Source organism: Rhamphochromis longiceps, linkage group LG5 (assembly GCF_057381845.1).
Source record: "Rhamphochromis longiceps isolate RC_006_pf linkage group LG5, R_longiceps_female_GT1.1, whole genome shotgun sequence".
NCBI lineage: Eukaryota > Metazoa > Chordata > Actinopteri > Cichliformes > Cichlidae > Rhamphochromis > Rhamphochromis longiceps.
The window spans coordinates 29892891-29907271 of record NC_140561.1 but is presented as its reverse complement, the minus strand read 5'-3'; the positions used below and the strand labels follow the sequence as shown (position 1 = coordinate 29907271).

Here is a 14381-nt window from a genome sequence, read left to right as displayed (position 1 = left end):
TCCGAGCTTCCCTCGGGTCCTCTTAATCAGCGGTCTCCACCCTTTTTTGCGCCACGGACCAGTTTATGCCCGACAATATTTTCACGGACCGGCCTTTAAGGTGTCGCGGATAAATGAGGGAGGGGCTAATAATCGGCTCAGTCATTTTTAATGATCGTTGAAAGCCCAGATCGTAATCGTGATTAAAATTCGATTAATTGAGCAGCCCTAGAGGGCCCCACCTCTAACTTTTTCAGTCATTTCATCAGATTTTGAGGTAGTTTTAAAAGACAATGTACCATTTAATGTATGTTTCATGTTATTTAAATGTCACAACAACTTTAGTCCTGTCAATCCTATGGTTAATCAAAACTTATATATAAGTAACGTCAACACCCTCTTCTATCATTCCCTGTCCTTTCACCCGCAACCGTATAGTGTCTATAGCAAATTGAGTTTTCTAGAGGAAGCTACTAAACCCAGACAATTTCTCTCCAGCTGTCTCCAGTATTTTGGGTGTGCGTGTGTTTGTGTGTGTGTCCGTGTACGCGTGTGTCTTCATCTGTCACCGCAACCCATATGGAGCTTTCCTGTCCTTGTCTCTGCATGCGGTGTGACCTCCATTGTTGAAACCCATTAACCCCACTAACACCAACAGAAGCCACACTGTCAACATTTAGCTCCTCACTGGGATTACACCTTTTACTTCTAAAGTAATATTCCACATTGTTTGACACCTCATAGGGTGGACGAGTTAAGTAGCCATTATATCATTACCCTTCATGTGATGCAGTCCAAAAATATATAGTGCCCCTATTTCGGTGGAGAGTTTTTGGATGATGCAGATCAAAAGTGTAAATAATTAATTCCACCGTAATTATATTGTAAATGGAATATTTTATTTAATTGAACTCTTACTGCAGAAAAACCTAAAGCACCCACTCAGCAGTGCAAAGAGACTGTGTGTGTGGTCCACCCACTCAGTGATTTTATACAAAATGCTAATAATCCCAATCAGCAATATAATTCAAATAAGAAGAGTCTGATTAAAACTGTGTTATGTTTTCAGGTCAAGAAAATACAGCCAACCCACACCTCATGCAAATGTTCTCTCTCTCTTACACAGGCACACACGCACAATCTCACTCTCTTGCTCTCACATGGTATCACACATGGAGCTTCTAACTAACATTAGGACGACACAATTTTCTGTCTTTTTGGTAAATAAACATGAACTATGCAACAGTGGAAAGTCCTACTTACAGTCCACACACACACGCATTCTCACACGCATGCACAGACACACATATTGGACTCAGACGCATATGCCACTTGAAACAATCCATTTTCTGCTTGACTGAGCAACAAGTTTAGGTGTTTGTCTTTCTGTCACAATGTGTTTGTATTGTCTAGTTTGTGTGTGTGTGTGTGTGTGTGTGTGTGTGTGTGTGTGTGTGTGTGTGTGTGTGTGTGTGTGTGTGTGTGTGTGTGTATGTGCATGTCTGTGTATATAGGTCATAACGCTGTTCAAAAGTGAATGCTGTTGTCTGTTCTTAAGCTGTTAATGGACTAAAAAAGGACTGTCCTCTTGTCCCTGTAGTGAGAATGTGTGTTTGTGTGCCCATATGAATGAGCAGTACTAAAATAGTTCAGTGTCCATATGGCAGCCTTTGGGAGTTGGGGTTTGGTTGCTTAATGCAAACTTGAGAGTGATCTTATACATGTGCACGCACAGACACAGGCACACACACACACATTTTCAATAAATCATAGTACACATTCACACATACAAATATTTCAACGAATCTGTGCATAGACAAATGAGTAATGAGAATGCACAAATGCAATGACAAGCACACCCACACACACATACACATTTTGTCCTTGCCATGTTTGTAAGGTTTGTCACATAGGCCAGTATCACAGCAGGGAGTAAGAACAATCTGTCTTCTCTCCTCCAGCAAAGGGCTGAAAGGATAATGTCTTTCAGACCAAAGCAGCAGAACAATGAACTCAAAGTTTTTGTCTTTTTCAGCTTTTCTTCTATTTACCTGTGCATTTTGATTTCAAATATTTAAAAGAAAAATCCAAAAACAAATAAAAAAAACATCTTCCCTCTTCTGTAAAGTTGAAGCTTGCTGGTAGTTGCCTTTTTAAATTCAGTGTAGGAATTTAAGCAGATTACCCCTGCCAGTAAAGCTGGAATGAGGTTATGTTTTCAATCCTGTCTGTTGGTCTGTTGATTAGATATCTCATATTTAGCTGAAATTTGGCAGAACAGTTACCTGGCTAAAGTAGTGATCCAGTTGGGATGGATAAATCTGGTATTATGCCATTAGAAAATATCTAACCAGAAGTTCTGTGGAAAGTCTAACTTTTTACATCCAGGTTGACAAATAATAATCACTGCCTTTATCCTTTTTTTCTGTGAGAGTGTAGTTATGTTTAAGCCACGGACTGTTGATTGTCTTTTCATTCATATTCATATTCATTTTACTGTTTCAACTTCTGCCAGCCCATGTGTCAGTATACAAGCTCTAGGCATCAGACCATATGTGCTTGCATATTTCTGTGTGTTCATACTCGAATATGAAACTGTGTGTGTGTGTGTGTGTGTGTGTGTCTGTCTGTCTGTCTGTCTGTCTGCACATGCATGTGGACATGTGTATGTTTAGGCCCTGGCAGAGGGACAGACAGCACCCTGGGAAACAGCCAAGAAGGATGAGAACCGCAACAAGAATCGCTATGGCAACATCATCGCTTGTGAGTACTGCAATGACAGGAATGAATACTCCTGCAGTACTTTTTGCTGAATGTGGCTGTGTTACGCATTTAGTAAAGTTTGAACTGTAATCTGGCCTTGTGAGGTTTAGTGTGGTTTATTTTAGTCTTTATTTGATACTGCTTATTTTAATTTATTTATTTTAGCCATTTTTACCTTGGTGTTTGTTTTGACTGACTAATTTGGTTTGAATATTGGCTTAAATATGTAACCGTCTCTTCAGTTGGATTTTTCTACAGTACAAATATGTTTCTCCGTTAACTGTCCAGCCTGAAGCTTCACATTAGTTTGGTGTGCTGTGTTTCATTTGTAACCACAGGATTTCATTTATGAACCATTTGGTAAAATACAAATATCAAGCATTCAACCTTGCGGCTCCACCTCACACACCTTGCTCACACTCATACACGTGTCCTCCAGTGCATTTCAGAGCAGATCTCTGCTACTTGCGCACTTGTAAAGTGTATAATAATAATAATAATAATAATAATAATAATAATAATAATAATAATGATCATAATAAATTCTGCATGATGGCATTTTGGTTTCGGTTTGTTTAATAAGCAAGCATATGTATTGCTTTGTTTTTTTGCATTCCATCAATTTTTCTCTCTGCTCGCCCACCAGAACCCTCTCTGTGGTATAAGAGCACCTGATTTATAAATTAAGCCCTGAGTAATAATATGAATTCTATGAAATCAGATAAAAAAAAGTACACACTGCTGTACATACAGCACCACAGTGACTTGTGACAGAGAGTTTTACAATACCAATTACAATACCAGTTAGATACCAGTAAATATAAATACATGGTGATGAAGGAGACTATTGTTAATATTTATATTTCCCAGAACTTCATAAGTCATATTTTCAGGGGTAACTTGCAGAGGAGCCAGGTTTCTATGGGCCCCCTGTAGTTCCCACTTTGGGAAGTGGTCTCCTGTGATTGCTTTTGGATTGGCTCATATGCACGCATTAAACAAAAATAGAAACAAAACATCTGAACAAATAGTTGTCTCTGTGAAACTAATTGCATTGAGTGTGCTTGATGTATTAAAGCATTGCCACAAAATTCTCTTCCCTCTATGGCTGCTGTGAGGTTCTGTTTGTAGCTGAAATGCATCATCATCAAAACTGTTTGAATAACATCAATAGCAAGTTTTCATTATATTTAAAATTATTAGGAAGACAAACAGGTACAAAAATATGCTGCAGCATGAAGGAGGACACCCTCCTTTAGCTGCAGAACTCAAGTCCATATTTATGGGGCTCCATATGCCCTTAAAGTGTCCTTTACCTTTTTTGAAATTCAATTCAGTTTTATTTTCATTGTGCCAACTCACAACAACAGTCATCTCACGGAGCTTTATATTTTAAAGACGCTACAATAATATAAAGAAACCTCAACAATCAGAAAATCAGACCTATGAACAAGTATTCCTCACTCCACCAAACTTTGGGTATGTCATCGATGGAATGGATGATAATGGATGGAATTATCTGGTGACTTGGTTTTGAACTGGGCTTTGAAAGATGTCCACTTGGGACAACACACTGACCAGACCACTTTTAAGAAATGCTACTTATGATACGCTACTGCAATTATACTGAAACATTGATCTCTGACAGCAGAACCATTTAAATTAATGGGGGAATGAAGACAAAAACAAAAAACTCAAGACTGCATGTTAATATAGGACTTCAACTTTATTTTTTTTATTTTTTTTTCAGCATCTGCTTCGCCAAAAAAAAAAAGATTTGGAAAAAAAAGATGGTTTTTTGTGTAAACCAATATCAGATTTATCAGTCACATACTTAGTTTCTCTGGTCAGGCAGAACAATCTTCTTGGATTCTTAGCATGTCTTTTTTAAACTCAACATTTATGATAGCTTTTTTATTTTTTTATTATATTTTTTTGGTCACCTTTGTCAGTGTCTGGATGCGACATAGCTTGATTATAAATGAAAGCGCTTGCTAGCCTTGCAACATTTATGCCTTTCTAACACTATTAAGATCAATCTCTTGGAAGAAGGCAGTGTTACACTGGCACTTTCACCATTTTAAAATATATGATATTGTAAGCATGTCCCTTATTTTACTTGTGTCATTTTGTTTTGTTCAGAATTTCCAAATAACACAACATGAAACCATTGCAAGTGCTGCTATCTTGTTATCATTGCAATAATAAAGCGAAAGGATAATAAACTCACTATTGGTGCTTTTCTTTTGTTGGATGCTCTTGCTCATGTATGCTAAATTATTGGGGAAAGGCTTATAATCTTTAAAAGAAAAAAAATTAATTTAGAATTTTGATTTTAAGTTTATGCAGAAAGAAAACCATCTTTTGGCATATCGCGCCCCCCCCCCCCCCCCCCCCCCCCCCCTTTTTTTTTTTTTTTTATAACACAATATCAAAGTCGACTAAAACTCATATCCCCGTCTTTGGTAAGTCTGATACACATGTAAAAAATAACTCTGAATTTGCAGAGGGATTTATTTCAATCCTTGATGATCAAAGCCACCAGCCCCTATTTTATTCAGAGAGAAGGTTTTTTTTTTCTTAACATTCATTTTGGAGCGTAGACATAGTGCTGTAATGATATTCAGATTGGGGACCATACGATATGTAACGTAAATGTGATTGTGTTTGGTCATTAGAGTTAGCATGTGAATGTGTGTGCATGAATGATGTTTGTCTGATTGGATGTTCTGTAGAGGAGTGTTTGTGTGCTTGCTGGTTAAATTGTACATTGCAACCTCAGACCTCTATTAGGTTTGAACAAGAGAAGCATATTGTTTGGCTAAAGTTTTAATAAGCTCCTTATGGGTGTGTATCTACATGTTTTAGCATGTGTGGCTTTGCCTTACCCACATGGCCAGTATGATCCAGAAGATTATTTTTGAAAATCTAAGTGTGTGTGTGTGTGTGTGTGTGTGTGTGTGTGTGTGTGTGTGTGTGTGTGTGTGTGTGTGTGTGTGTGTGTGTGTGTTGGCCACTCAGATCAGTGTGCACGTACATATCTCATTACAGGGGTTTAGATGTCAAGGCAAAGACACTGTTGTAACCTGAAGGCTTTAAAATGAAACACTGTGCTGAAATGAAATAGCCTGTCAAGGACTTGATAGCCAACAGGAATTATGATAAATTTGCTATTAGTATAAATCCTTTAATTACAAGGACCTAGTAATGGAAACTGTCCATCTTGCTTTCTGTGATTATACAAAGGCTCATTTTCTTGGGAAAATGTTTCAAAAGGCCGTAGGGGAAATGACTTTTTTCTGTATCTTTATGAGAACAAGGAATGTGTTGAGAGACAGAATAACTGGCTAACGATCAAACTTTAAAAACGAGTAAAAGGTTCTTCCATAATTTTAAACTTTGACTTGCCTTCTGAAACCAATTATTTGCATTTTGCTTTGAAGCTCACAAGTTTAACAAAGTTCATAAACACATATAGTTCTGCTTGTTGGACTTTGATTAAATTTGAATCCATTCAAGCTTAAACATAGTTTATATTACACATGATGCTGAGACCACAAGACAGCTTTTTAGCACAGTTGTGCAGCGCTGCATCCCATTCACCACTCCAAACTCAATCAGCAATCAGTTTTCAGTGAAGCCCTATAAGTGGCAGCAGGAAGGGGTTTATGTTAAGACTCACCAAATTAGGAGTTCAAGTGACATCTATGTTTATCAGTTAACATCTGATCTCATTGTCTCAGAGGTCGTTTCGGTGTCATCACGGTGACAGCATCTCTAACCCAAACAAATGCCCATTGAACCTTCACAGATCACTGTGAATGGAGCCTAAGTTTGTGGTCTGGCTTTGTGAGATTTAAGCCAACATTCTAGTTCTAAGCTTTTAAATCTCTTCTGAGGCAGCTGTGATAATTGTTCCATCCTTGTGAGGACGTTTCCTTATGTGTGACTTCTCAGCAGCACTCTCTCTCCTTTCCACATACACACACTAATGCGTACTTTTACCACCTCTTTTTTCCTCTCTCGTTCTCTCTCTGGAACAGTTTGGAAAGGGCTGATTCGAGTTGAAGTGTTAACACACTCTTCCTCCGGCCATCTGCCAACGCAAACGGTTGATGCCATGTTTGAAATCCCTTCAGCACACTAAATAAATGTTAATCTACCAGCCTCCTGTCCTCCTATCTACTCAACACTTTCCCTCCTCTCCCCACTTGTTCTCATAACTTCCTTTCCTCAACACTCGGTTTTTGCAATTCCTTTTTCTCTCTTCCCAATCCCTTTTCATCTGTCTTCTACAATCTCATTTTTCCTTTCTTCCCTTTTCTCACCAATCAACCTCTTTTCACCTCCTTGTTCTTCATTTTACTTTTTCTTTACTCCTTTCCCTCCGTCTATCACCTCCCACTGCACTTTTCTCGACATGTCGTCTCCTTTCACCTCACCCTTTCTCCCTTTTTTGGAAATTTTAACCATATTTTTATCTCCAATTTAAATTCACTTCCCCTTTTCTCTCCCTTCTCTCTTCAATCCAGTCATGTTTTTCTCATTTCATCTTTTTTCACCTTTCCTTTCTTCCTCTCTTTTTCCGTGATTCTATCCAATCTGTTCACCCTCTCTGATCAACATTGACAGTTTATGGGTTGAGGCAAGGCGCAGTAGTGTTTCCTCATTATAGGCATCTGTCTGCTTCTATTTCCTCCTCCCTCCTTTGCATCCTTCTCCTCCGCTTTGCTTCTTTTTCCTTTCTTTTCCCTCTTAGCTCTCAGTTCTACCCATATGGTCATTCATAATTCAACAGAGGCCTTTCTTTAAACTAAAATGCATATGTGCAAAAAGGAGTTGTGTGTACTAGTGCATTATGCAGTGCAGCCTTGCACAGCTTCATTAACAGACCTTAAAATAAAGAGTTATATTTTTTTAAGCTTTTTGTAACTTTCAGACAAACCTTTAGAGGCTATTTGATGATCAGAATGTGGTTTTAGGGTTAAGGTTAGTTTACAGTTAGGATTAGGCATTTAGCTGTGATAGTGGAGCTTATGGTAAGAGTCTAAGGAATGCATAATATCATTGAGCATCCTTCCTTTGTTTTGAGGTCTTTGTGTTCTCTAAGAGAAAAAAAAGGAAAGCAGGAGGTGATGCATTCTCAAGTCTGTTGTACGGCAAAGGCCATGATAGATTTCCTTTTGACTGCTATTATTAGTCTTCATGCACACTCCTGCATCATATTTGGAGTGTTTATTTCTCCTCTGTATGGCATTTTGCCAGGCAGTTTGTGCTTGTGTATTCCCTGGATTACATTTAAAGGTAATTTTAGTACATTTTAATGAATTGATTTTGCTACAAATGTTACTGTTTATAAATCTTGGTCTGTCTAGGTTTTCACACTGCTTCATAATTTAAAATTAATCTCACTGCCTGACAAAAAAAAATAAATAGTGTTGTATATTAAACTGATTAGTTAAGTTAGACAGTCCCAGGAGGGAAATGTATTGGTGTTTCCACAAGAGTTGAGTTCGAGCATTAGAAATGCCACCATTGCTATAAACTCAGAGAAATATAGAGTCAGGTATCTGTGGATTCAGTTTATATTTTGCAAGACAGCCTCTCAGTATTTTACCTGACTGCTGAGAAAATGTATTTTCTCACCAACTGCATCGAATTAATAACGAAGTCAGAAGTCAGTGTGGTGTTTCTTTAATATATTTCAGAAACCATCTGTTTAACCTACACATCAATGATCATTGATTTGCTTATTGATTTCTTCATATTGCTTTTTGCATCACTGGGAATTCTGTATTATAAACCTCAAAAACGAAAACCAGTTTGACGCAAAAAACAAAACTGAATAAAACAAAAACCTGTTGCTGTAATAAGTCATTTAACTTTATAGAGAGTTTACTCAGTGTGTAATACTGAGTAAGAACTCTCTAACAGTTTGTAATATACAAATATAGACGTACACACACATCTATACTCTCTTTGTTCAGCTCCTTCTGCACTTCGTTTTCCCCAAGAGGATTGCTGAAAATAAAACATTTTTTAGGTAACTCATTAGTGATATGTGTTCTGTTGGAAGCAGATTTATGTGTTGTATCTGTCTCATTTTTTTTGTACCAGGAAACTTTATTTTCCCAGTTCTTTCTCTTCTCAACTACATTCATGTTTTTTTCCTGAATCTCATTATTTCCATTTTATGTTTATTGTGAAAAAGACAAAAAGGCACAGTTTAGCTCCTTAACTTTGAAAACTGACTCAAGTTACATCTAAAAGCTTTGTGACTGTTTCCTCACTGTAGACAAAATGCTTAAAAATTTTAAATTGCCAAAGTGAGAATGTGCCACTCCATAGTCTGTCATTTTCTTTTCTTGCTTTTCCTTTTATCTTCCTTCATCCGACTTCCTTTTTCTATTTTTTTCCCCACATTTTGGTCTTTTTTTCCCCCTCTTCCTGTCTTCTCTTTCTTTCTGAAATGTAACTGATTCTCCCCTCTGTCGCTAACTACTTGTCTAAACTTAATCTATTCGTGTTGCATCAGTCATTCTATCCTACCTCAGCCTTTCTCACATTTTCTTTCATTTCGTTTAACCTAACCTCACTACTTCTTGTTCTTGTCTTTTGAATCTCTTTCTGACTCCTTCTGTTCACTAATGTATTGTCCGTAAGGTGAATAAGAATCATTTCACAGGCTGGTAGTCTTTTCCAAGACACTGTTACTATGCACAGACACCCTTCACCTGGTTTTACACCTCCAAGCATCACTGGCATAATCAGGATCCCCTCCTGCATCATGTTGCTTCTCATTACAGCAGAGGTGACGTAAGTGTGTGTGTGTATGAAAGGGAAAATGAATGCAAGAGAAGATAAGGGCATTGTGTGTACGGGGTTCTGCGCGGAGAAAAAAACAAAGTGAACAGGCAAAGAAGGTTTTAAAAACAAGCACAACTGTGTATGTGTGTGAGAGAGAGTGACTGTGTGCGTGTTAGTTTTATATGCAGCTGTACACAGTGTTTCTCCCCTCTTCCTATCCTCTCTGGCTCAGATTCGCAACACGTCTGTTGAGCTGCTCTGAACTCAGAACGCCAACAACTCCTCTGAAGTGTTTGACCAAAGAACCACAACAAATATTAGCATCCTCCAAGCTGTCACAAATACTCACACACACACACAGTTATACAAATAAACACACGCTCTGAACAAATGAGAGAGAGTCCCACACCTGCAGTCTATACACACGCACACGCATGCACGCACACATATATATTACTCAGGTTTGTACAGATCACAGCAGTCTGGTTTGTGCTTGATTGCTTGTAGCAGTGCAGTACTGCTGCAGTATTATTCCACCCACAGACGTACAGTAAGATTTGTGTTTTTCAGAAACTCTTTCTTTTCTCACGATGAGCATTCTTATTTCAAAAGTAACCTGTGATGTTTTTAAAAAAGTCATATTTAGAAACAGATGTTAGAATATATGATGGAATAGACCTAAACAACTTTAAATAAATTCACTAATAATAACAATAATGGATTGCATTTATATAGCGCTTTTCGGGGCCCTCAAAGCACTTTACAATTCCACTATTCATTCACTCTCACATTCACACACTGGTGGAGGCAGCTACAGTTGTAGCCACAGCTGCCCTGGGGCAGACTGACAGAAGCGAGGCTGCCATATCGCGCCATCGGCCCCTCTGGCCAACACCAGTAGGCGGCAGGTGAAGTGTCTTGCCCAAGGACACAACGACCGAGACTGTCCGAGCCGGGGCTCGAACGGCAACCTTCCGGTTACAAGACGAACTGTCAACTCTTTGAGCCACGAGTGCGGTCCTTTACAAAGTTCTTTACAGTAGCCAGTGTTAACCACTGGTGTTAATGTGCTACTTAAAACCAGCTTCAGCTTATCCCAGAGCTACCAAAGAATGAAATGGTTTGCAACTCCCACCAGGAGGGATGCGCACAAATAACGTTAATAACTAGAAAGTGCATTTTCTGAAGAAACTGCAGTGTGAATGCTTGAATCTGAATGTATGCACTGAAATGAATTAATTGCTGAATTTTGAGTTAAAAATATTGAATGAGATTTAAAAAAAAAACCAAATTTAACCTGAAAACAAAAGTGCTGAACTGCTAAAAGCTGAAGGTTACACAGAAGAAGAAGTTGGAAAAAAGCTGAAAATGTTTTAATTGTAAATTAGAAAAACCTAAGAAATGAGAAAAGAACATTTAGAGTCAGAAAACATCTGAAAGAATATTAAAAGGTCATATTCTTTGAATCACTGAATGACTAAAATGTGATCCCTCCACTTGGACCCACACAGTTTAAAAAGTTTACATCTCTGAGCTTTGAAAGACAAGATGTTGGAAAAAGAACAACGATGGCGACGTTTTGAGGGTAAAATGATGGCTTTAACACTGTGGACACAGCAGCAGTTGAAAGAGAAGTGTTTAAGATGAATCTTGGCAGAGTGGCAGAGAGAGCTCGTTAAGCAGGCAGGTGTGAGCCTGGTTGCTATAGTGACCGCACCCAATGGCTCCATACACACGGACACAGACATGCACCTCACTTTTGCTGCTTAAAATGAACAGAAAAGTCAGGCCGAAACAAATCGTTCCCAAATGAAAAGTAAAAGTTGTATTGACAAAATTCTTTCACTGTGAGCGACAGCAATGTCTAGTCTACCAAATTCTCAGTTTTCATGTCTGTGGAGTTTATTATATGGACGTGGTGACAGTGGAAAGACACCATGCTCTTCTGATTTTCAAACGAACCTTCTGAGCCATTTTAACATTAGAGTCTATGGAAGAGTTGGAGGGAGGAGGCTGTGCATTGGTGACATTTATGAAAGAACCATAACATCTAGTACAATAGTAAACACATTGGATGAAAGAGGACAGCCATGGCTACGTTTTGAGGGTAAAATCATACCTGTAGAGCAAACGCTGCGGACACAGCAGCAGTTTTAAAAAAGATTTTAAGATTATTTTTTTTGCTCCTCTCACTCTAGCAGTTGAGCTGCCTCACTCTAGCCCCAACATTCCGTCCCATACACACCCATTATAAACTCTGAAACGGGTGAAAAAACATCATGAAACTTAAACTGGAACTGAAGAAAAAGTATAATAGATATTGAAAAGATAAATACAAGTTGAATAGTTGAATGTCTTGTCTTCGTTTTAAAGTTTGAATGGTGGCTCTATGTGAACGTATGTTGAAGTAGTAAGAGTTTAAAAATGAGTAAGTTGAATGAGAATTTGAAGGGTCTCCCCATTGAAATACATGGGAAATTTTTGTTGAATAAAGTTGAATAAAATTAAAAATATAAATGTTAAAAATGAGAAAAATACAAGCAATCATGTCCAAAAGAATAGGAATCTAATGGTGTTTGAATGGTTTTTCTAAGTTGAACGGTTTTGAAGGAGTAGGCTTTCAAAAAACGTACGGAATAGATAATAATAAAATGGAATAATAAAGATTAGAAGAACAATACTGTGAATGCTTTTCAAGCATTCACACTAATTAGTCTGATTTTTAATGCCAGCGGCAGTATTATTGACACTGTTGAAGATGATTGCTATTAATCATTGTTCCTCTTCAGACACAGTGGGGGGTAAGAATGACATGGTAATCACAAAACATGTAGAAATGTGATGCCGATTTTTAATGATTGCTGTTTATCCCCCAAAATCATCAGGTAGTGGAAAGAGATGCTGAAGTAATGGTTTCACCAATGATTGTATTTTTAATTAGAAGGTGGAGGATTATGAGTGATTATATTTCATCATTCCAAAACGTCAGGGGGTTGGCAGTTTGATACTCGTTGATAGCTAACAACGATGAGCTGTGATCATTGACAGTGTGTGATAATTGATTGTTGATGAATGAATCAGATTTAATGAGATGTGCTGCTGTCTAGACAGCCATACAAGTGCATCTCACAAAATTGTTAAACTTGGTAAACTTTCATATTTTCTATATTTACTACTTGTAAAGTGAAATATTTCAAACCTTTATTGTTGATCGTTTATGGTGTATAGAAAATCATAAAAACAGTTCCACAAATTATCAAATATTTCATTTCAGGTTTTAGTAAATTTGCTAAGCAAAAATTGTAAATACCATTTATCTCTTGGTTTCCTTCAGCACACATAACCATAATCATGGGGAAGACTGCTGACTTGACAGCTGTTCAGATGATGATCATTGGCACCCTCCACAGAGGGTCATTGTTTAAATGGGTGGCGTGAGTGTTGTATCAAAGCATATTAAACTGGAATGAACTGGAACTGGAATGGAAAAGTGTGGCAGGAAAAACTGTACAAGCATCAGGGATGATCACTGCCTTGAGAGGTTTATAGGAAAAGTTGTTTTTTTTAAAGAACTTGAGAGAATCAAACAAGGATTGGACAGAGGCTGGTGTCAGTGCATCAAGAGCCACGATACACTGATGTCTTCAGGGATTAATCTACAACTACTGCATTCCTAATATCAAGTCACACCTGAACCAGAGACTACATCAGAAGTGTCTTTCCTGGGCAAAGGAGAAAATGAAATATTCAGTTGTCCAAAGTCCTCTTTTCAGATTAAGGTAAAATTTGCATTTCTTTTTTTCTTTTGAAATCAATGTCCTAGAGTTTGGAGCATGAGTGGAGTGGCATAGAATCCAAGGTGTTTGAAATCTACTGTGAGGTTACAGTTTTACATTTTGTGCTGATTTGGGGTGCCATGTCATGTGCTGGTGTTGGTGGCAGTTGGTCCACCTGCTTTTATTAAGCCCAAAATCAGTGGAGCCATCTACCAGGCATGTTTCAATCTGCTGACAAGCCTTATGTAGCTGTTGATTAGTGCCAAAGCTACTACCAGAAGAGGAAGGAACAACATTGGGTGAAAAGGGGTGATTCAGGGAGGAGTTGAGACAGGCTGTGGGTGGTAGGGAAGAGTTAGTTACCAGATGACTGGGAAAGTACAGCTGTACTGCTGAGTAAAAGTTTGGTTATCATCTGGCCAGAGGGAAGAGGAGAAGAGACTTGGTGTTGGAATGAGGCCATATAGGAAAGTATTCAAAAGAACATGTTAGAAAAGAAAACGCGGGATAGTCGGGGAGATTAAAAAAGTAGTCTGAGTAAATGGAAACTAGGCTTTCAGCAAAGAGAGAGGTCACAAAGGAAAAGACTTACAGTGTTTTGTAAGGCTAGATATCAAGGAAGGAGAAACAGACTTGTAAAGTTGGCAAGGCAGAGAGATGTGCACTAGATAAGAGTGATTAAGGACAGAAATGGAAATGTGCTAACAAGTGAAGGGAGCATGCTGAGAAGATGGAGTACTTTGAGCATCTGATGAATGAAGAAAATATGAGAGGACAGATGGAGGAAAGTTAGTGATTCAGGGAGTGCGGTGCATTAGTAGGGAGAACGTGAGAGAAGTTGAGAAAAGAATGAAGACTGGAACGGTGGTTGATCCAGATGACATTGCTGTGGAGGTATAGAGATGTCTAGGGGGGGGGACTGCATTTGGCTTTTTGACCAGATTGTTTAACACAATCTCTTACTCGAGAGAGGATGCCTGAGGAATGGAAAAAAAGTGTACTGGTGGCAATTTTCAAGAACAAGGCTCATGTGCCGAGCTGCAGTAACTATGGTGG

The 14381-nt window shown here is 38.3% G+C and overlaps 1 protein-coding gene across 5 annotated transcripts in view; it reads left to right on the top strand.

The window, feature by feature from the left end:
- Positions 1-14381, top strand: part of ptprt (protein tyrosine phosphatase receptor type T) — a 331722-nt gene that overhangs the window by 278518 nt on the left and 38823 nt on the right. For all 5 annotated transcript variants that reach the window (XM_085407122.1, XM_085407121.1, XM_085407120.1 and 2 more), the window contains one exon: positions 2655-2742. In XM_085407122.1, the coding sequence (XP_085263248.1) occupies positions 2655-2742 (88 nt within the window). The remainder of the gene's footprint in view (positions 1-2654; positions 2743-14381) is intronic.